Source organism: Sceloporus undulatus, chromosome 6, assembly GCF_019175285.1.
Source record: "Sceloporus undulatus isolate JIND9_A2432 ecotype Alabama chromosome 6, SceUnd_v1.1, whole genome shotgun sequence".
In the NCBI taxonomy this organism is placed as follows: domain Eukaryota; kingdom Metazoa; phylum Chordata; class Lepidosauria; order Squamata; family Phrynosomatidae; genus Sceloporus; species Sceloporus undulatus.
Genome location: NC_056527.1, coordinates 55,610,226 through 55,633,907, shown reverse-complemented (window position 1 = coordinate 55,633,907; position 23,682 = coordinate 55,610,226). Strand labels below are relative to the sequence as shown.

The following is a 23,682-nucleotide window of genomic DNA, read 5'->3' as shown; positions in this document are numbered from 1 at the left end:
GGTTAATGTCACATCCCATGGGCTAATCTATAAAGTATGTTTCTACTGTACTATTACCATTCCAGAATATTGCAGATGGAGAAATGCAATTATGAATGCTTGGCCATGAAAAATAGCTTCTCACATCTCAAGAATTTTCACAGCAAAGAGAAAATCATTGTGTAGCTTTCAACATCATGTGCTTACATGCGAGACAGCACACAAAAGGGGAGGTTATTAAAATAGTTAATACCCAGCCTGTACCCAGAAATAATGTCATCTGAGTAAGCTCTGCTACGTGATCATTCTGAATGTATAAACTGGTTCCTATCACAAGACCTCCAAAAGTCTACTCTCAAGTTACATCTTCACTACAGGAATAGAAATGTTAATCTATGTATACAATTGGAACGCAATTTCTCTTTCCTGCCTTTCACAAGTGATGCAATATAACTGTGTGTTAAAAATAAATATTGTCAGTTTAAGTGTGCCCAAAATGAAGTTTCAAGTTTTTCACACATATTTCTTTTCTTCTCTGTCATACTTGCACTCATCGTAAGTCAGATTTATAAGTGTAATAAAAGGAATTTCCTTTCATTTCTACAGAATGCTTCATACCTGCAACAAGACGGATTGTTCCCAGAATACCATATATTTGCCTGGTAACTGCTGAAGGTGGAATATCTTTCTTAACTGCAAAGAAAAAACAGCACAAACAGTAACACTAAACCACTAATGGACAACCACACCAAGGGCAGGGACCAACTTCCACCCCTTGCACTCCCATCCAAATTGCCTACACCAATTTAAAAATAAAAGTAACCAACATTTCTCGCCATGGTTTTGTTTCACCTTTATTTTTGGCTGATTTTGAGCCTTTCCCCCATTTGATGCAGAAGAAGGAGGTAATAAAACTCAACCACTGCATTTTGGAGTGTTTTTGAAGCAGTGATTTATTTATTTTTTTAGCTCATTGTAAAAGTTGGAACTTTCCCAAGGACTTGAGGGTGCATTAGACCAAATCTAAACACGTACATTTGAGAAGATACATACATATTCAGATCATACTGTATTTATCTAATTTAGTTTTTCAAAACATACAGGTAAATAAAAAGTAAACTTAACAATTGTTAACAGAGGGGTCGCAGTATTAGTTTGTTGCATAAAAACTGAGTTTTCAAGTGCCCCCCAAACTAACAATTTATCATGGCATAAATGTCTAATGACTGCTTATTAATTCGTTAGCAAACTGCACTATTCTAAATAAGGATAGAGAAGGTAGACCACAATGAAAATGCTATCAAAATGAGCCAGATTCTGCTGACAGTTTTATTTTGTAGCTTAGAGCAAAACAGTAAGCCATATTATGCATATGTCAACATGAAAGTGAAGAGATACCTGTGAGGGTCACCTCTGTAGAGACTCTGTCAATGGCAAGTACATCATTTGCTCCGGCATCACAAGCTTCCACATAAAACTTCTCTGGTGTTATGTGCCTAAGATGAAAGAAATGTGATAGGACATCACCAGACAAGTAGGGACACTAGTAGGCGTTAGAAGCAATACCATCATGCCGTTTTATATGACAGTGAACACGAACAGGAGTTAAACGATTATTAAAAAGAAAAAGGCTCTTGTTTAGCATCAACAAATTAATTTCTCTGATCTGATTACTTTGATGTGCCTTGAAAACAAGATGAAAAATTAAAACAAAAAGCACTCTTCTCTTTAAAAAAAATCTATGTCTTGCATACGCAAGAACCAATTTTTCACTTACATACACTCTCTTGGTGTTAAGCAATTATGTGGTTACAAATTTCTGCACCTTCCAATCTTTCTCCTTTGGTTTAGCTCTTCCCTTCTTGCCTCACTTATGAAACCTTGTAGTGAATGCACAAGTCATAGTTACAGTGATATGCCAATACACTAGAATGGCTAAGACCTGTGGGCAAAGAATTTGTTAGTTCAAATATAACTTCAGTCACTGAGGTCCAATCCACACTGCAGAAATAATCCAGTTTGAAACTGCTTTAACTGCCCTGGATCAGTACTAGGGAATCCTAGGAACTGCAATTAGTTGTGGCACCAGAGCTCTCTGACAGAGAAGGCTAAAAGTTGCACAAAACCACAGTTCCCAGAATTCCCTAGCATTGAGCCAGGGCAGTTAAAGCTGCCTTAAATTAGATTATTTCTGCAGTGTGGATTGGACCTGAGTTCACTTGGTGACCTTAGGCAAACCACCAAGAAACAAAATCATATTTGCAAGCACAGTTAAAATATAAACCACTTTTTAGTGCATACGTTAAAAAAAGTAATTCTGCTTAGAATAGCACACACAAATAATTTACTGAACTGCATTATTGAAGACAGACATTAAATGCAAGTGTTCAGATCAAGTAACAGCATCTCATTTCCATATTCATAGCAAATGGCAGTTATCCAGCAAATAAAGGAACAAGGAAAAGAAACAAACTCACTTCCATTTTCAAGTTCTTCAGCTATCTCTCAAGCATGTTCTATATGGCTCTTTTACCAACAGATGCAGTCCAGATGCAGTTCAATTCATAACTTAGGGCCCGAACAGACAAGCCAAAATAAAGCTGCTTCGGATCACTTTGGAGGTATGCTATTTAAATGATGCATGCATCCTAAGAGGCCAAAAGCCACGGCAAAGCCACGCTCAGTTCTAAGGACTGGAGCACAGCTTTGACGGAGTGTCTGGCCTCTTAAGATGCATGTATAATTTAAACAGCATACTTCCAAAGTGACCTGAAGCACTTTTTTGGCCTGTCTGTTCGGGCCCCTAGTATCCATGTGCCTGTCAGTCATAGACATATGACATAGACATAGACATATGACTGTCTCTGGTTCCTGAGGTGGTATCAGGTGTACACATAGCCTGTCTGGCACTTTGCCACAATGACTGATTCAGATGTGCAAAATGCACTACTAGCATCATCACATAAATGAACCTGTATGGATGAATGCCCTCTCCATCCAGTCTGCATGCTAGATGGAAATGAATTTAGCACAGGGGTGGGAAAGTGCAGCTCAAACACCACCTGCAGCCTCTCAAGGCCCTGAAGGGCCACCCTTCAAATTTGTTTTTTAAACTCCAACTATCCCCTATGCCTCCTAAGTGCTCTGGCAGTTAGTTTGCCATGTTTCCCCAAAAAGCCACTTCTGAGCCTGAAACAGTTTTGGAATGATGAAAATGGCCAAGCTCCTGGTTTAATATAGTTTGTTTTGTCTGATGCTTGAACTGACCACTTATTCAGACAGATTTATATCACCTGAGCACAAAGAGGATTTTGAAAGAGCAATTCAATGCTTGGAAAAGATATGCAGTTCAAGCTGGTCTGTCTTTGTATGTCCCTTGGCTTTTCCCTTTTCAGTTTTTACCCATCTTGCTTGGCACCAGAAAACATGATTTTCTGACTATCGGCCATCTTGTACTAGGAGGATGCTTTGTAGTTTTAAAAAAGTAGACATTGTAGGGCACTTCAGTGTTCAGTGCCTACTAGAAAATATAACTTTTTGCAAGGGTTTGCAGATCCTCAAAACAGGAAACTTTCTAGCTGTCAGTAGTATGTATCTTACACTAAAAGCATTTTCTTTCCAATTAACACTTTCACCGCACATTCTCAGACCAAAGTTATACTGGTTTGGCTTAAGATAAAAATGAGCTGTACGGCTTGATAACTCCAATCATTTCCTGGTTTCTGTACACATCTGTAAAAAGTGAGGAAAACCAAAATGCCTGAAATTGTACCAAAATGGCCAATAGTGTCCATACATCAAAATTTTGGTGGGTACTATTAGCCATTAGGAGGCAAAACCTCCTCTGTGGGGTGCAAGCAGGACTATGTACACTCCTGGCAGTTGTCCACCCCTATCTCAATTGTCCCTACATTGCAAAGATTTTGCTTCCAAGAGCATAGCTCACATGCTTTTAATTTACCATTGGCCTTCACCCTTGTGTCTCTTGTACTATTTTTAACAAATATATTCTTTGCATTTGAACTTGAAGCTTCAGGGGAACTAATTATCCAATGCAAGGTCTGTCTTTCCAGCTGTTCAGCCTTCATTTACCAGTATCTGTCTATCTGCCTAGGCTTAATGGATTATAAAAGGCAAGCAAGCTGCCTTACCTAGTTTGGGAGAGGGACAAGAGATCTAGCTAGCTGCATTATCTTCCAAGCAGCTAATTATTTTGAAATGCTAGACTTTTTGCCTTGGCTGGTTAGTAAAAATGGGAGGAATGACAGGAAACTTTTGATCAGACAGAAGTATATACCAGTTGTGGTATGTCAGTTGTTTGTTGTTGCTGCTGCTGTTGTTGTTGTTGTTGTGTGTCTTCAGGTCATTTGCAACTCTATCATGGGGTTTTCTTGGCAAGTTTCTTCACGGGGGTTGTCATTGCCACCTTCTGAGGCTGAGAGAGTGTGACTTGCCCAAAGTCACCCAATGGGTTTACATGGCCAAGGTGGGTTCCAACTCTGGTCTACTGAGTCATAGCCCAGTGCCCAAAGCATTACACCACACTGGCTCCATGTCAATTGTTACAGAAATATTTTTCAAGTGGTTCATAAGATTTCTGATTATTGCATGTCAACTTGCAACATAATGAACACATAACTGCCTTTCTTTTATTATATTAGCACAGAAATGTGTTGGGAGTTGAAGGCTTTCTGTGTAAATCTATCCAAATATCACTAACCAAATGAACATAGTTTCAATAGCTCTCATTATATCTGGATGTTGCTTTTGTTGTTGGCTGCCTTTGAGTCAACCTTAACTCATGGAGACACTTGTGAATGAGACGTCTCCAAACCCCTCTATCTTCTACCTCTCTGCTTAAGGCCTGTAGACGCTCTGTTCCTCCTGACTGAGTCTATTCTACCTGCAGTCTTATTTTTTTTCTACTGCCTTCTACCTTTTCCAGCATTATTGTTATTCTCATGATCTGGCCAAAGTATGACAGCTTCAATTTAGGTTCAAAACACACTGCAGAAATAATCCAGTTTGAAACCACTTTAACTGTCTTGGCTCAATGCTAAGGAATTTGGGGGACTGTAGTTTTGTGAGACATTTAACCTACTCTGTCAGAGAGCTCTGGTGCCACAATAAACTACAGATCCCAGGATTCACTAACACTAAGCCAGACAAAGCAGTCTCAAACTGGACTGTTTCTGCAGTGTATTTTGGACCTTTGTCACTCTGGCCTCCAGGGAGAGTTCAGACTTGATTTGCTGTAGGACCCAATTGTTACTCTTTCTGGCTGTCCACATATCCTCAGCACTCTTCTCCAGCACCACATCTCAAATGAATTAATTTTTTCCTAAATGCTTTCTTCACCATCCAGCTTTCACATCTGTACATGTTAATGGGACACACAACAGCTTGGACGGTCCTAACTTTAGTGCTCAGCTGTGTATCTTTACATTTTAGGATTCTGTCTAGTTCTTGAATAGATGCCCTTCCCATTCCTAATCTTCCGCTGATTTCTTGATTGTAGTCTCCGTTCTGATCAATGTTTGATCCAAGGCATGGGAAAGCTTTAATTATTTCGATTTCCTTGTTATCTAGGTTGAATTTATCTAACTCCTCTATGGTTATTTTTTTTGTTTTCTTTATGTTTAGCATTAGGCCTGCTTTTGTGCTTTGTTCTTTTACTTCCTTTAGTGATTGTTCCAAGTCTGAGATGCTTTCTGCTATAGTAGTATGGTGTCATCTGCATATCTTAGACTGTTGATGTCCCTGTCTTCACTCTTCCTTCTTCTGTGTCTCAACCTGATCTACATACATGTTGAACAGATACGGTGATAAAATACAACCTTGCCTGCTACAAGCACTCATAGTAGCACCAAAGGTCCCAGTTGGAGCATTCAGTACAACATTCTACTACCATTATAGTATGTCGCAGAAAGGGAAGACAGAAGAGAATTAGAAGGAATGCCACGGCAGTGATAAGAGACCCTTGGACCCCAATACAGTGATGATTACAGCAGAGCTACAGGTCAAAACTGTGCCAGTTCAAATCTAGCATCTGCCTCTTCTTTAACGTCCCAGAAATTGATCCAATTATTCCAGATGTTTGCTCATCACCAATAAAAAGAACTGTGATAACAAAAGACAGGGTGAGGCAACCTTATGCTTGTGCATTATATCTTTTACTCGCCTCACAAACAGGGTATCAGCCACCCTCTGCCTGCCTTTGCACCCAGCTATTACCTCCCTGAAGGAAAGGTAGTTACAAAGAAATGGTCTATGTAGCATCAGTGACAAAGGATGGCTCATTATTAATTGTATTTATTACCATGTTTCAGTCTTCTGACTTGCTTTACATCACAAAATAAAATTATTTAACCCTAACATACAACACTGAAAATTTCTAGTAATATTTAGAATTAAATCACAAACATATAGCATTGCCTTATTTGCAATGATTTCACATATGGGGCTTTAGAGACATTATTAAAGCCATTAATGCTCACTTGGGAATTCCATTTGCTAACCTCTCTCTTGGATGTACCTTACTCTTTTTCCCTGATTAGGAAGAAAGACATTATGGACTATCGCTTTGATGCGCTAATGGCATCTAAAGATAGCATCGGCATTCAGTCTCATTTAAGAATCCTTTTAGTCAGTCATGATTTTAGTAATGTACACATTTCCCTCATGAATCCTTGATTTTATTCTAATACAGGAAATTCTAATGCCAGCTACCACACACTAAAGAAGAAGAAAAAACCCCAAAGGCACATCCTGTTCTAGGTAATCTTGTACCCATCCATCTTCAGGTTGCCCTTAAAAGTGTCTAAAAGGAGAAAAAGAGCCCAAAGGCCAGACAGACAGCAGCAAGACTGAGGAAGCATTCTGGGCATGAACAATTCTAGGAGTATTAGCAACTGCCACATTTCTCTTATGCTGCTGTGTTCAGCCGTTTACCTCATATAGTAATCATTTTCAAACATATTCCACTCTGGGTATCCCTATTAATGTAGGTAAATGAAAACAAAACAAAACATCAAAGCAGCAATAGCTCACATTTAAAGAATACTCAATACCTCCAAGTGCATTAGAACTTGGGTGTTAAATGTTAATATCCCATTACTGGAAGAATGACCATTTGTAGATGGGAGCCTGCATCATTTGACAGAGAAGGTACAGGTACAAGTCCCCTAACCCTACAGAAATCTTTCACATTTAAATCACATCTCCACCTGGGTGGCAAAGAAGTCTTTGCTGGGCTGTTCTTGTGTTCCTTCAAGTCATTTCCAACTTATGGCACCCCTAAGTTGAACCTATTACGGGGTTTTCCTGGCAAAATTTGTTCAGAGGATGTTTGTTTGATATTGATTTTCTCTAAGACCGAGACAGTGTGACATGCCCAAGGTCTCCCAGTGGGTTTCCATGACTTTAGGAGGTCCTGGTCTCTCGAGTCATAGTTCAATGGTCAAACCATTCCACCAACCTGGCTTTCTTGCGGTTCTGGCAGGAATGCAACTTCAGCAGCCGCAATAGGAAGCCACTTGCACATTGTCTGTGGGTTGCTCCTATGTATTTTAAAGAGTCAACATGGCAAGCCTACCTCTCTGCATTCTCTTTTATATCAAACAGAAAGAAGGCAATACAGTAAGGTGAAGGGGCTGAGTTGGAAGGAAAGGGAGGCCATTTGACTGGCCTTATACTTGGCACTTGGAGACTATGGCCTGAATTCTACTGCTTAGTCCAAATTAGAGTAGACCATATGAATCAACCGCTGAACAGTACATAAACATATGTGTAAATCCTATTGATGGTCTTACTCTGGTTGGGACTAAAAATGGAAATTTCACTCAAAGATGAATTGGGACCATATGAACATTGAAATAGTAAATCACAATTGAAATGCTCTCTTTTGAAGCATAAGTCTCAAGGGCTTATATTTCTCTAGAGTTGTACACAAACCTTAAAAGTCGAGAGACTAAGGTCCAAAACACACTGCAGAAATAATCCAGCTTGAGACCACTTTAACTGCTCAATGCAAGGGAATTCTGGGAACTGTAGTTTTGTGAGACATTTAGCCTTTTCTGTCAAACAGCTCTGGTGCCACAATAAACTACAGTTCCCAGGATTCTCTAGCACTGAACCAGGGCAGTTAAAGCAATCTTGAACTAGATTATTTCTGCAATGTGTTTTGGACCTAACAGACATGGCTTAACATTATCAATTCTGAACTCCACCAATAAAAGTTGAAACTGACAGAGACATTCTGTGAAACTGCATTTCTTACTATAGACACATGCAAGAGTAAGACCCATATTTTCATCACGACCACATTACTTTCAGTGACAACTTGTTGCAGTTTCAAAGTAAGTACCTCCCCAAATGGAAAAGGTAGCAAGAATAGGATGAAGACAGAAACCTCATTCCCCCATCACTCAAAGGTATTTATGTTATTGATTTCCAGAGTAAAGCACTCTCAGGTACTTACTGATGTAGACTAAAATGACTAATAATTTAGTTGAGCCCGACGACAAAGGAGAAATTCTCCAAGGTAAAATCAGGCAATCCCAAACTCTGAAATTATGCCAAGTCCAACATTAGGTTTATGTAGAGTAGACCCTGTGCTTGGCAGCTACAGTTAAATTATTAATTGATATGGGACTTTGAGTCAGTCCATTATATATGTGGAATTAACACTGGATTTAGCCATAAAGGAAAAAAGGTGAGCATATTTTTAAATTCACATTCTTTTCATTCTTCTTTATTCCGAAAAACACACAGAAAGAGTACAAAGCAAGGCAAAAATTACAAGGCCAAGTAAGAAAGCACTAAAATAAATTTCCATCACTGCCTCTTTATAAGTGTTACGGTAGCAAAACATACCAAGAACTTTGCTAAGGTATTTATAGAAAGAAGAAATGGAAGTTTGGAGGGCCTTCTAAATTCACCTCATATTGCTATGAATTCCTTAGGTGCAATAGTGTATATACTTGTCTTCAAGTTGTCAAAATGTGCTAAACCTTCTATTCATCCATATATATATTTCACATGTGCATCACATCGCCATTGCAAACAATGGGACTTGAGGCCACACAAATTTTATTGTCTGTGGGGCAGATGTCCAAAACGAGACCCTACATATACCAAGAGCTGACTGTGTACATCCAACATCAGCATGGCTGCTGCATTTTGCACTAGCTGCAGCTTTCAAACACTTTTCAAGGGCAGCCCCACATATTACAGTAGTCTAATCGAGAGGTAATTAAGCCATGAACCACTGTGGCAAGATCTGTCCTCCCTAAGAAAGGTAAAGCTGACACATCAGCTGAAGCTGGGGAAATGCTCTGGACCACTGCATCAGCCTAGCCTTTCAAGAGCACCCCCAAGTAACAAAACTAATTTTTCAGGGCAAGAGAAAGGTAGGATATAAGTGAATAAAATAAAATAAATGAAGCCCAAAGCTCCATATGACCTCTCCCAAAAGCTTCATGTAGATGTTGGAAAGCATAGGGGACAGCTTTGACCTCTGCAGAATCCTACAGGCTCAGGGTCAACAGTCCCCAACTACCACCCTTTGTGAATGTTCAGCCATGAAAGACCAGAACCACTGCAAAGAAATCCCCTCAAATCCCATATCAACCAAACAGCCCAGAAGGATACCATGATCAATGGTATCAAATGCTGTTGAAAGATCCAGGAGGGCCATCAGGAAATCACTCCCGCTGTCCAACTCCCAGTGTAGACCATTCACTAAGATGACCAAAGCTGTTTCTGTCCCATAACCAGGCCTGAATCCTGATTAGAATGACTCCAAGTAATCCATTTCATCCAAGAAAGCCTGGAGCTGTGTTGCCACTACTCGCTCTAGCACCTTACTTAGGAAGAAGAGATTACTGTATAGGTGTCTGATAGTTACCTAGGGGAGGTGGATGAAATGATTCAAAATGTTTTCAAAGAAGAATTTACAACCTCCACCACCTCAAGGGCCTGTCCTCCTCTGGAAGTTTTAATTAGCCAGGATGAACATGGGTTTAACATACAAGTGGTTGCCCTCATGTTGAACAACTTAAAAACTGCACAAGTACTTGCCTCAGTTAGCTCCCTAGATTCTACCTTCTCAATAGGTGCACTGTTATTTAGAGAGTAAACATGCTGTTCTGGCACAGGCTTCTTCTGCTTTCCATTCAATCTGGATTCTTTAGGGAAAGTGGTCCTTTGCTGTGGCCCTAGGCTAAGAGTCCTTCCCTTCATGCCAAGAAGTGTGTGCCTCCAGCAAAATGCCTGCTTAACAATACCTGCAGCTGGGAGGAACCAAACACAGTCTCTGCAACACAGGTGTCTTCAGTTTCAGCTTCCCTCCAGAGCAACCAAGTCTCCTCAGGTCCTCTAGCTAGATGCCTGCCTTAACTTACCTAGTTCCTATATGAAGTCCTAGTGCCACCTGCAGAGTTGCTGATGCTATTGGAGACAATCATTGCCAAGTTAAAACCCATGCTACCCCTCCAGATGGGAAGCAATTTTTGAGGCAACTTAGGAAGGTGACCATGGCAAAGGGCCTTCCCTTCCCCAGCTGTGGCTTCTCTTGGAGCTGGACTCTTTGTCGCTGCCTGGCTAAGCGTCTTTTCCTTCTCCTTTACCGCACTCACCCTTAGCTGAGTCTCTCATGCAACGTACCTCTCATCCTTCTTCATTCTCCCAGCATCACCTGCAGCAGGGCAGCCAGGCTGCAAACCAACAGAACCAACCACCCAGCCTGCCATAAGAGTGACTACATTGGTCTTGCACCTGCTGCGACCTGAACTGGTGATAGTGGTTGCAGTGTCAGCGTCTTTCGCAGCCATGGGTTTGATCTGCTAACCTTGCTACTCTAGTAGCAAAACAGATAATCACACTCAAGTTAACAACAATTATATTATGGTCTCAATAACTGCAGAGAAAAAAAGCCAGCAGTGCTAGCAAACTGGAAAATGACTAGAAGATTATAAAGTGCAACAAATACTCCACGCTGTATCTTTATTTCTACATGCATCTGAGGAAGTAGACTGAAGTCTACAAAAGCTCATGTTACCAACTTCTTTATTTCAGTTAGGGCTGAAACGTGTCCCTGAAAGGGTAGCTTGATGACGCCCCTTTGATCGCCACACTGAGGCCACAGAAACCACATGCTGTGACCCCAATCTGGCGTTTTTCCAGCCCAAAAAGAAGGGGTACAATTCCACTTGGTTTTGCACCAGAAAAAAGCCACACTTTCCGCCACCGCAGCAGCTTTTCAGTGCTCCCTGTGGCACGCAACATCTAAACGCTGCACCACCAGACCACCAAAAAGCTGCCCCCGTGTGGGTAGCGGGGTGGCATAACTCTGGCTTTGGGGCATGTTGTCCATACGCCACACCCCACGCCGCCAGGAAGCCGGCATATTTTGCTATTCTCATAGGTGCTACAAGATCTCTCTACATCTTTATTTCTGAGTTTTTTAAAAAGGGTATTATTGGCCTGTTACAGACTGCCAAAATAAAGCTGCTTCGGGTCTCTTTGGAGGTATGCTGTTTAAATGATTCATGGGTCCTAAGAGTCCGGAGGTCGTGCCAAAGCCACACTCCATTCATAAGCACCGGAGTGCAGCTTTTGGTGCAGCTTCCGGATTCTTAGGATGCATGCATCATTTAAATAGCATACCTCCAAAGAGACCCGAAGCAGCTTTATTTTGGCAGTCTGTAACAGGCCCTTGTACCTGCTACACTGTTTGAGAAGCAGATCTACTGGCGATGCTTCATACATACAAAGGTTTTAAAAAGTTAAAGAGGATCAGTTATTTGCATTACTTATACCAGAATCATTAGTATACTGCTCAGTTTACCCTGAACTGTTTAATCTAAGTTCTCACTGTCTTCAAGGCAGAACATTCCATTCCAAGATTATTGCACAGCGTCATTTGAGCATGGTTTGAGAAACTGGAAACAGAGTTGTAGAACAAGGCAAGAAGAGCACAATAGAGATCCTTCTTAAGGAAGATATAGTTGGCAAACGATACTGCAACAGTAAAGTCAACTTCTGGTTTTGGCTTTATCCCAGAGTAAAAATATAACAGCCAACAAAAAAAGTGGTTTCACCTGTTGCCGGGAATCTAAGTACAAATTTGCATGCTTTCCCCCATTTGAAATTGTGAAACATACTAAATTACACACCGATTAATTTCACAGTGTTAATTTCTAGCACCAGTGGAAATTATATTTTTGCAACCACACAAGTATCTAATTCTTTCAGCAATTCAGTGGAAGATAAGAGAACGAAGAAGATATATTTCAAGCACTTGTGAAATTCATTTGGTCATCCATTATTAAACAGATTGAAGACTGTGTGGTAAACAGTATCACTACCTCTGATAACGTAAATGCTAACTAGACACTTCTGAGTGTGCTTATCTGGAGGCTAACTCCACAAATTACATTTGACAGCTCTGTGTAAACATGTTCAAAATGAGATTGCAAATTTTCTCTCTGAGCAACATGAAGGACAGATGTGTACAAAACCTCTTCATGATATGTCCTCAGTCATCTCTCTCCTGAAAATGCTTATGCTCCCTCCTCTTGACATTTCCAACACTTCTGCACTAACCTTTAGTTTAGGCTACTTTTATTTATTTGCTTTTTCTATAGTTTATGGAGGTACTTTAACACACACTGGTGTGTTTTTTACTGACACCAAATATTATTAAAACCATGAAAACACCAAAGGCATACCTTCAGAACAAGAAAGCAGCAGGCTTTCCCTACAGGCTTCAGTACTGAGCAGAATACTTCTTGCTCTTTAATTCTATTATAAATACAGTGGTGCCTCGGGTTACGAAATTAATTCGTTCCGCCGTGGCGTTCGTAACCCGATTTTTTTCGTAACCCGAAAAAGCCATAGCCGCTAGCGCTGGAAAGCCGCGTTTCGTGCGAAAAAGTGCTGAAAAGCACTAAAAAATTTTTTCGTAAGCCGAAAAAAAAAAAAACGTAACCTGGAACAGTTTTTTCCTATGGGATTTTTTCGTATCCCGGGAATTTCGTAAGGCGGTGCTTTCGTATCCCGGGGTACCACTGTACCAGAATTACTACAGAAGGCATTGGTGCAAGTTGTCTTACTTTCCATATACTATAGAAAAAGCATAAATTGTGACACTGTATAATAGGACTTCCCCACCCTGGTGCCTTCCATATGAGTTACACAGAAGTTCTCACCATCCTCAGTAAAGTCTCCTTGCTGGGGATGATGGGACTTGTAACCCAACACAAGATCAGGGAACCTACAGGAGGAGTTCAATAAAGAATGGGGATCTAGAACAAGAGTGGGGAGGAAGATACAACGAACTGAGGAGCTGTTTCCCTGTTTCTAAGTTTTAAAGGCCACAACTGTGTTTTTAAAAGACTGTAATATTCAAATGCATCAACTCTGATACCATTAAATCCATCATCAACTATTTCTGCAACGAAGCATTTTGTTCCTCGGAGATGGATATACAACTTGTGACCTTTCTGGTGTTGTTGGACTGCAGGTCCCATTAGCAGTGGTCCACACAGCCAATGATAAGGGATGAAGAACTATCAACTTAGGACAAAGTTTCCTTCACTCCATGAAGGTGAGGAAGTTACACTGAAAGTCTTCATTGGGAGAGGAAGGCCAGGGAAGAAACACTGTTACAGACCCCACCTAAAAAACCAAACTATGACGTGGCACCACAAATAACGCATTACTCCCTCGTTACATTTATACCCAACCTTTCCTCCGCTGAGCATTTCTTCTCCTTGAGAAACCAATAATAATCATCACCATCATCGCTACTGACATTTATTTATAATGTCCTTTTCACCAAAGGGAAGAACATCAGACGTGCATGATCAGGAAAGAAACAACAAAGCACAACACTACAATATACTAAAATACATTTACCCCTCCGCATTCCTAGGTTTGGCTGCTGGGGCTCTGCAGCTGCTGCTTAACAAAGTTGACCGTGTCACTCTCCCTCCTCCTCAGCTTCCTTCCCAAATAGTCAAAAGCAACACAGAGAGATATGTGTGTGAGTGTATATGCGTGTGAGTGTATATGTGTGTGTGTGTGTGTGTGTTGCTTTTGACTGGATGGGAGAGAGGCTGAAGAGGAAGGGGAGTGAAAAGGTCGACCTTGTGTGTGTATAATATGTGTATATATGTGTGTTTTACATATATGCATGTGTTGTATATATGTCATATAAGTTTTACACATGTGTTTTACATATATGTTATAGATGTATCATGTGTTTTATATGTATGTTTTACATATACAGTATGTGTGTATATATATATGTGTGTGTGCTTTATACATGTGTTTTATATGTGTGTGTGTTACATATATATGTTACACACACATACATATAGGTCGTATATGTGTGCTTTATACATGTGTGTTTTACATAAATGTCATATATGCTATATATGTGTGTTTTGCATATACACATATATATGCTGTATATATGTGCTATATTACATATATGCATGACATATATATGTTACACATAAGCCATATATATGTGCTTCATACATGTTTTATGTATGTGTGTTTTACATATCTATGTATGTCAGATATGTGTGCTATATATGTTACATATATGCCTTATACATGTGTTTTATGTATGTGTGTTTTACATATATATGTATGGTATACATGTGTGTGTGCTTTATATATGTGTGTTTTATGTTATACTGTATCTATATCTATATCTATATATATATGCTATATATGTGTTACAAAGGTTACATATGTTACATATATGCCATATATGTGTGCTTTATACATGTTTTATATACTGTATATGTGTGTGTCATATATGTGTGTTTCATATGTGTTTTATATAATGCTATATATATGTGTGTGTGTGCATGTGTTTTACATATACATGTTACATATGTTACACATATGCTATATATATGTGTGTGTATTTCACATATATATGTGTTACATCTATGCCTCATAGATATGTTTTATACACACACAGACTCACACACAGGCGGATGGAAGCAGTGGAGGAAGGTAGGAAGCAGGGCCCAGGAAAGAGGGAGATGCCTGGCATAATGGTTTGGGCATCAGATGGGGAGTCAGGGTTCGAATCCTGGCTGGAGCGCAAGCACCCACTGGGGGTGGGGACCTTGGCCAAGCCACACTCTCTCAGCCTCAGAGGACAGCCGTCCAAAGAAGCAGACTCATCAGGAGTGCCTAGGTAGCATGCACTTTATCCTCTGGCTGCATGGCAGGTGCATAAGGAGCCCTGGTGGCGCAGGGGTTAAATGCCTCCACTGCAGCCACTCGCTCGCAGACCACAGGGTTTGTGGGTTCAATCCCAGCCAGGAGCTCAGGGTCGGCTCAGCCCGGCATCCTTCTACAGGTGGCTAAAATGAGGACCCAATGTAAGCCGCTTAGGGAGTGCTTAAGTGCACTGAGGAAGCGGCATAGAGATGCCCTTTCCCTTCAGTTGGAGCGTACTCACAGCTTCAGGTTCTCGTAGGCTGCCCCTGCTGCCGCCATCTCCGCTCCTAGAATGCCTCTTTCTTCCTCCTCCTCACCTGACACACTGAGGAGGCCCTGATGACTACGGCGTCCCGCTCAGGACAAAACTAAGCGGAAAGCATTTCCCGGAAACGTCCTCCTCTTACTAAGGTCGCTAGGATTGGTGGAGCCGGCGATGACTCGTGGGCAGAACCTCCGGATTGTGACGTCAGCACGAGCGCCTCATAGAAGCCCGGCCAGGATTGGCCGCCTCGAAGGGGCTCTTTTCATAATGTTCGGAGGGCGTTGATTGGCTGGGCTGGACGAGAATGCCCCGCCCCCTGAGTGTGTTTCTAACCAGTTAGAATTGAGAACGAATGGAATTTAGAATGTGGTTGAGAAGAAGGTTCTGTCAGGCAGGGCCAGTGGCGCAATGGATAACGCGTCTGACTACGGATCAGAAGATTCTAGGTTCGACTCCTGGCTGGCTCGGCTGATCCTTTTTTTTAATACAAATTGATTTAAAATAATTAATGATGCTTCATTAGATCCCATAATTAAATATAGTCGCCTGGCTCCTCCTGTGGATGCATAAATGTTATTATTTATTGTTTATCATATTCAAGTCTCTAAAGCTTTTCTAAACAACAAAAAGGACCTCATTAAGTAGCTGCTTTGCCATTGCCTTCCTCTGAGGCTGAGAGAGTGTGACTTGGCCCCAAGGTCATTTCTCATGAAGTTTTCTTAGAGGTTTCTTCAGAGGACATTTGTGATTGCCATCTTCTGAGGCTGAGAGAGTGTGACTTGCCCAAAATCAGGTGTCATAAGGTTTCCTTGGTAAGTTTCTTCAGAGGGGGTTGCAATGGTCATCCTCTGGGGCTGAGAGAGTGTGACTTGACTCCAAAGTCACTTATTATGAGTTTCCTTAGCAAGTTTCTTCAGAGGTGTGTTTGTAATGGCCATCCTCTGAGGCTGAGAGAGTGTGACTTGCCTAAGGTCAGCTGTCCTGGGGTTTCCTTGGTAAGTTTCTTCAGAGGGGGGCTTGTCATGGTCATCTTTGAGGCTGAGAGAGTGTGCCTTGCCCCCAGAGTCACCTGTCATAAGGTTTCCTTGGTAAGTTTCTTCAGGGGGCTTGCCATTGCCTTCTTCTGAGGCTGAGAGAGTGTGACTTGGCCCCAAAGTCACTTATTATGAGTTTTCTTGGCAAGTCTCTTCAGAAAGGGCTTGCCATTGCCTTTGCCTGAAGCTGAGAGACTGTGACCTGCCCCCAAGGCCACCCAGGGGTTTGAAAATCACGTTGTTGTTGTTGTTGTATGCCTTCAAGTTATTTCTGACGTACGGCAACCCTAATGCGAACCTATGATAGGGCTTCCTTGGCAAGTCTCCTCAGAGGGGGTTTGCCATGGCCATCCTCTGAGGCTGAGAGAGTGTGGCTTTCCCAAGGCCTCCCAATGGGTTTCCATACCTTTTTGCTATCATACCACATTGTCTTAATTTTCTACGCTTCTGGTATTTGTAACTGTTTTAATACTTACTGTTTTCAAGCACTTTTGCTTTTCATATTGCATTTCATTCTTTTAGTGAGTGATGTGTTTTAATACTATACTAGTTTAATTCTCTTTTTAATGTCCACTTTTGTATATTTTTAATTGGCAAGCGGCTTTGTATCCCAATTTTGGGGGGAAAGTGGGATATAAATACATTATTATTAATATTATACTTTATTTATATAGCGCTGTAGATTTACACACAGCATAATATTATATTATCTAATAATATTATTAAATATAATAATAATACCTGATCAGGATTCAAACCCTGTTCATAAGAGGAGGCATAGTCCAAGCCACTATAACGCACTGGTACAGGTTTCTAGATTGGACCCTGACTCTCTTCTTCCTGGCTAGGAAAAAATGCAAGTTATTTTGCCTTTAAATAAGGATAAATTTAGACAGAAGGATTAGGCTTTTAAACCACTTGGGGGAAAAATATGTGGGGTCAGGAAGGGTCAAGTATGTTCTTGTCCTCTTTTGTAGTTATGACATCAGGTCACCCAGTTTCCGGCTGCACAAAATATGCCCAACTGTATGTAATAATAATGTCTGAATTATACCTTTTCCCCAGAGTACGGTTTGTAACAGGAGTATTTTCTTACTCTTTATATGCTCCAGGCCTGGAAACCCACTGGGGGACCTCAGGCAAATGGTCACACTCTCACAGCTCAGAAGAAAGTACTGGCACTGAACAAATCTTGCCATGAAAAGCTTATGACCGTGTTTGCCTTTGGGTCTCCATAAACTGGAAACCATTTGCAGGTATGCAACAACAAACACCTCCGTTGACAACACTGACACTGCTTTTAATAAGTGTCATCATGGCTCAACAGTGTGGTGTTCTGTGGGCCCAAACAGACAGGCCAAAATAAAGCTGCTTCGGGTCACTTTGGAGGTATGCTGTTTAAATGACACACCCATTTTAAGAGGCCAGAAGCTGCACCAAAGCTGTGCCCCAGTCCTTAGGACTAGAGCATGGCTTTGGGGCAGCTTCTGGCCTTTTAGGACGCATGCAGCATTTAAACAGCATACCTCCAAAGTGACCGGAAGCAGCTTTATTTTGGCCTGTCTGTTCAGGCCCTGTGTTGTGCAGTTTGTTGTGGCACCAGAGACCAGGGGGGTGTAGTGGTTCAAGCGTTGGACTATGCCTCTGGAGACCAGGGTTTCTGCATCCCAGCTTGGCCATGTAAACCCACTGGGCGAGTTTGGGCATGTCACATCCTCTTAGCTTCAGAGCATCACAGGATCCCAGTCGGAAGAGACCCCAAGAATGCAGGAACTCTCCATCAAAGCATCCCCATTGACAGGTGGCCATTTGACCTCTATTTTAAAGGACTGTTGCAATGCATAGGAGGCTAATTGTACAGGCTTTATATTTATATTGATTCGATATAAGCGCTGTGTACACTTAGAAATAAGCTATAATAATAAAGAAGCTCTAAAGAAGGAGACTTAGGGGCCATCATCACAAGGCAGAAACTAAAGTCAAGTCAGCGATGAGCCTCCCAGTCGGCAGGTGGCGCCCAAGAGCGCAGTCCCAGTTTTCCACTCGCCGGAAGGAACGAGAGGAAGAGGGAAAGCGGAGGGGGCGGGGCTTCCGGTCGCTCCTCTGCCTCGCGCGCTCGCCGTCGTCGTCGTAGCAGCGCTTTCCTTGTCTCTCTCTCTCTCTGCCAGCAACGGGCGCGGCCTAGTTTCCGGTTCGGAGCCTGGTTGTTATTTTCGTGGCTTCTTCCTCCTTCTCTCTCTCTCGCTGCCGCCATGAAGCTAGTGAGGTAAGAAGAAGAGGAGGAGGAGGCTCCTCGGTGGGTCTTAACTTCATAGGATGTGGGCTTCTTTGCCTCCAGCCTCCATTTTGTGTGTGGGAAGGGGACCCCATTGCTCTCTCCAGGCTGCAATCCACACAAAAGGAAGCAGACCTTGGCTTTGCCATTGGATACAATGGGACCTTGGTATCCATTGAGCTTCAGGAGCCCCGCTCCCTTCCCATGAACCATAATATATATATATATATATTATTAAGATTTCGTAGGTATTCAAGTGCTATTAAATACAATGGCATAGTGTTGTTGTTTTAAATGATGCCCCTCTTATAAAATGGCAAAACCACGGCTTGCTTTTGGGAATCTTACCTGTCTTAAAGGTGTTTTCAAACCGTGAGTGGTTGAATCTGTGGGTAATAAAAAGAGTCTGTGGTTGTGGAAGGCTGGCTGTCCTTTGTCAGCTGGGGAATTCAAAGGCATCGCCTTGTTAGTATGGAAAACCATTAGGCAAAAGGGGCCTTGCGCAGTGCAAAATGGAGGGGATTCAAGGGGGGGGACGGAAGGCGTGACCCAATAAAAGCCCCAAACACTCATAGGAAGGTAAACCCATGCTCCTCAGTCAAAGTGGAAGGCATTCAGGATGCATGGAGGATGTGACACAACGAAGGCTAGAAATGCACACACACACACACACATATATATAGTATACTTATTAGTCGTGCTTAAAATGGAGGTCATTTTGGCATTTCACTGGAGAGAAGGCTGAAATGGAGGACACGGCCTGGAAAAGGAGGACACGAGACAAACGGAAAGAAAGAAGTAAAGAGTGTGGCGAAGTGGTTTGAGCGTTGGACTGTGACACTGGAGGCTAGGGCTTGAATCTCTGTTCCGCCATGTAAACTAACTGGGTGGCCTTGGGCTAGTCACACTCTCTCAGCCTCAGGATGGCAAAGACAAGCCCCTTCTGGAGAAACGTGCCAAGAAAACCCCAGGATAGGTTCACCTTACGGTTGCCATAAGCCAGAAACAACTCGAAGGCACACAACAACAACAAGAAGAAGCAAAGAAAAAGAGTCACTGGCTGCATAGAAGAGGCTGTCTTTGCTGTTGCAGCTTGTTACAAGAAGTGGTAAAACTGCACTTATTGAAGTACCACTTCGAGATACTTAGCCTTTGCATCCGGTCCTGTTTATGTTGTTTTAAAAAACAAAATAATAGTGATAGGCCAACCTTAGGCCAGGATGTGGTTCCTTTCTGGATGCTGATCCATCTGTTGAATCTGGAAGTGTTTGCAGGTGAAGGCCTGCTTCAATTAAATGTTCTCCTATCAGCTGCCCTGTTGAAAGGATTCAAGGAGAAGGAAGGAGATGAGAGTAACACATGTCCAGCTTCTGTGCCAGCCAGACATTTGTCCTCCCCATTTAGAGCCAATAGCTACCTGTAGGAAGGATCCTGAACGGCTATTGATATATATTTGTTTTATTTTTATGTCTTTTAAATGTATTATTTCACTTGTCAGCTGCCATGGAAAGCATTACAACAATTAAATCCACCCAATGAGGACAGCAGGTTAGGAGCCTTGATGCAAAGCCTTTTCACTGCTTATTGCTAATAGTAGTAAGTGGCCATTGGTACTTGCTATTAACTGGTGCTGATTTGTGTGCTTGTTTATACCATCCTGTAAGTGGATGTTAATCCAGGGCTTCTGAACTGCTTTGTCCTTTAGAGAAACTATCATTATTCCATGATAACCGTTGGGCAGTTTCCCCATATAAGCATAACATTCCAGATCCAGTTCTTGTGCTGATTTGACCACTCTTGTATACTGTGAACAATCTCATTGTGCAGCACCAGACTGGCTATTTATCATTTGATACTGAAATTTAGTGTTTAATATTGTAATCCTCAGTCATTGATTATTTTTAAAAACAGCTTGTCCGAGTTCACATTGTGCCTTGCTTTGTTCCCATAACATTTTGACGAAGGAGGTGTATGAATTGCACAAATGTGCACAGTTATGTGGTTAAGGTTTTTCCCAGCTGGAAGATAGTCTGGTAGGAAAGCCTTCACACATTCATTTCTGTCTCTTATGTAGGAGCCACAATCTTAGTCCGTGAAATTGGTAGAACTGGAATACATTTTGAAAGAATCCAGAGATTTGCAATGGAGGATATAAATTAAGGCATGGCTCTTACACTTGGATATACGTAAATCTTGCAGTAAGGTTTAGATTTTTCTGCACTCCCAGTAGCAAACATCTAGATGCCTTTAACCTGACATGATTTCTCTTCAGAAGTAAATACACCATTGATGTTCTTACAGACTTTCATGAACGTATGTCTTGTCTTTTCTCACAGAATGACACGCTCTTTCCATATTGTATTAACTACACTTGTTTGACTGGAGAATCATTAATTGCCATTGAGGGTTAGCTGGCCATAAGAAGAGCTTTTTGCCTTTGGTTAAATTATCATTTGGACAGTGGGACAATTTAGAAATGCTACAAAATGTTATTAGCATTGCATTTCATGGGGATTTTTTTCCATTTGCAAAAAAAAATCCATTCTACATTTATGATGCTGCCATTGTTGTGTGTCTTACAGTTATTTCCAACTTATAGTGTCCCTATCATAGGGTTTTGTTGGCAAGATTTGTTCAGAGGGGGTTTGCCTTTACCTTTATCTGCGGCAGAGAGAGTGTGACTTGCCTAAGATCACTTAGTGGGTTTCAATGGCTGAATGGAGATTCAAACCCTGGTCTCCAGAGTTGTAGTCCAACACTCAAATGACTACATCACACTGGTTGTGTATTATATTGCATTATAGTCAAGATGAAAAATTATACTATTTTTTAAATTGTAAATTGCAGGTTTCTTATGAAACTAAGTCATGAAACTGTAACCATTGAACTGAAGAACGGGACCCAAGTTCATGGAACCATCACAGGTATGGGAGTCTTCTCAAAATATACTAACATTTCTTTTTCAGTAGCAGTTTTGTCATCTCAGAAATGTAATATTTGTTTCTAGATAAAGCTTGGAGGTAACCTTTTTCTGAGTAGCTGTTGCATAAAGAATTCCTAGAACATTGTAAGTTTGGGATTAAAAAGGCCACCCTGCAGAGTTTAATTGGGATTTGAATCTAGCCTTCCCTTGTGGCACTCCAGTGCTTTTAAGCACATATCATGCTAGCCTTCACATCAGTTTTCTCTGGATCACTGTTTGCCTATTTGGTGTGTCATAGAATTAACTTAGCTCAGTGAAACATCAGCTAGGCAAAGTGCCTTATGATTAGCAGCACTTTCTCCACAATTATGTTGGATGCCTGAACATGTAGGATGCTACTTTTCCCTTCTCCATGCAAATAATAGTAGTGTTCATTATTGGGACTCTCAAATTGGAAAATATAAGCAAATGGCAATATAAAACTTTTAAATGTCTGCATGCATAGAAAGCTTTCTGGATTTTGTTTTTCAGGAGTGGATGTCAGTATGAATACACATCTGAAAGCTGTGAAAATGACCCTGAAAAACAGAGAACCTGTCCAGTTGGAAACTTTGAGTATTCGAGGCAATAATATTAGGTATTTCATTCTGCCAGACAGCTTGCCGCTGGATACCCTCTTGGTGGATGTTGAACCAAAAGTCAAATCCAAGAAAAGGGAGGCAGGTTAGTAACTTCATCTCACTCTACCAAGGGTAGATATTTTTGCAATATATATGAGCGTTTGAACTTGTCTTCCATAAGCATATTTTCTTACATCATTTTATTCTTATGCATATGACAGCACCTTTTTTTAATTCTTTCTTTATATTAACCTGAAATGTGTTCCTTTTTTTTCCATATTGGAAAAAGTAATGGTTGGAAGGCTACTTGTTTGCTTTTTTTTCCCAATCAGTTTTAAAAAAATCACAATCATTTCCTCCACCTGTTACTTTACAACTGACAGGACTATGCCAGGCTGGGGGTGGGTGGGACATCGCCTATTGGCCCATGTGTTTAGACTCTTAATACCTTTTATTAAATCAAGCCATCTTATTTAGTTCAAATTCCAAAAGAACATCTTTTTTATGGTGCAACGGTCAAGTTAAATATGGGCCAGAGAGCCAGTTGCTTGCTTTCCTCATGTTACCTTTTTAAATGTTTGGAGCAGAGGAGTTCTGACTTCCTTCGTGAACTGTTTTAAGGCAGGATTGTAATTGCTTACTTGTAGGCAAGAGCCTTAAAAGATCATTATGCTCTGTTTTTGCCTGTGAAGGAGATCCTAGTGCTGGGGACACACTGGGGAATTAAGCTGTTGTGGAATCTGTCCTAGTGGATTTTACAGGCTTTATACCTACTTAGCAAATTTCACTGGGTTTTGACCTAGATTGCATGAAGCAAATGTAACCTGTTTACCTATGATCAAGCTCACTGCGCTAGCAGTCCCCTTCCCCATTCCTTAATATATTGTATTTCTGTCTCATGTTGACAAAGGAATGATGGTTGGATACTATTTAGCAGCTAACTTACTATAGAGAACCTTTGTTACTAAAAATGTTGTGTTGAATATGTAGTGAAAACGTAGTTTTAAAGTGAAAATAAAATATAAATGAAGTTTTAAATAGAAAATACTATTTCCAGACCACGGTGGAACCTTTACATGCCACTATTTCATGTTTATTTCAAGGAATTTGTATTTCTTTTTTGTACAGTTGCGGGAAGAGGACGTGGCAGAGGACGCGGCAGAGGTAGAGGACGTGGTCGAGGAAGAGGAGGGCCAAGGCGATAATTTCTTTATAGCTGCTTTAAAAAAAAAAGCCAGACAACTTCAACTATTTTTTGTACAAGTTTTGTTTATTATCAGTTTTTAATAAACCAGTGTGAAAATGTTTTGTCAGTTGCACATGCATCTCATGAAAAC

General features: G+C 41.1%; 2 protein-coding genes and 1 non-coding gene across 4 annotated transcripts in view; 2 read left to right on the top strand and 1 right to left on the bottom strand.

Annotated features, from left to right (window-relative positions):
* SACM1L (SAC1 like phosphatidylinositide phosphatase) overlaps positions 1-15,611 on the bottom strand; it is a 36,451-nt gene extending 20,840 nt beyond the window's left edge. Inside the window, exons 1-3 of one of the 2 annotated variants that reach the window (XM_042474498.1) lie at positions 15,470-15,611; positions 1,378-1,475; positions 598-672 (exon numbers count right to left, since the gene is read on the bottom strand). In XM_042474498.1, the coding sequence (XP_042330432.1) occupies positions 598-672; positions 1,378-1,475; positions 15,470-15,507 (211 nt within the window). In that variant the 5' untranslated portion in view covers positions 15,508-15,611. Of the gene's footprint in view, positions 1-597; positions 673-1,377; positions 1,476-2,456; positions 2,592-15,469 lie in introns of those variants that run through there. The other variant, XM_042474499.1, reaches the window with a different exon arrangement.
* Positions 15,612-15,887: 276 nt separating this feature from the next.
* On the top strand, positions 15,888-15,960 carry TRNAR-ACG. The gene has a single exon. It is a non-coding gene; the product is annotated as a tRNA-Arg (tRNA).
* Positions 15,961-18,606: 2,646 nt separating this feature from the next.
* On the top strand, positions 18,607-23,653 carry SNRPD1 (small nuclear ribonucleoprotein D1 polypeptide). The gene is made up of 4 exons (XM_042475458.1): positions 18,607-18,793; positions 21,650-21,726; positions 22,257-22,448; positions 23,474-23,653. Exons 1-4 carry the CDS (start codon positions 18,780-18,782, stop codon positions 23,548-23,550), a joined length of 360 nt encoding a protein of 119 aa, XP_042331392.1. The 5' UTR covers positions 18,607-18,779; the 3' UTR covers positions 23,551-23,653.
* Positions 23,654-23,682: the final 29 nt, after the last annotated feature.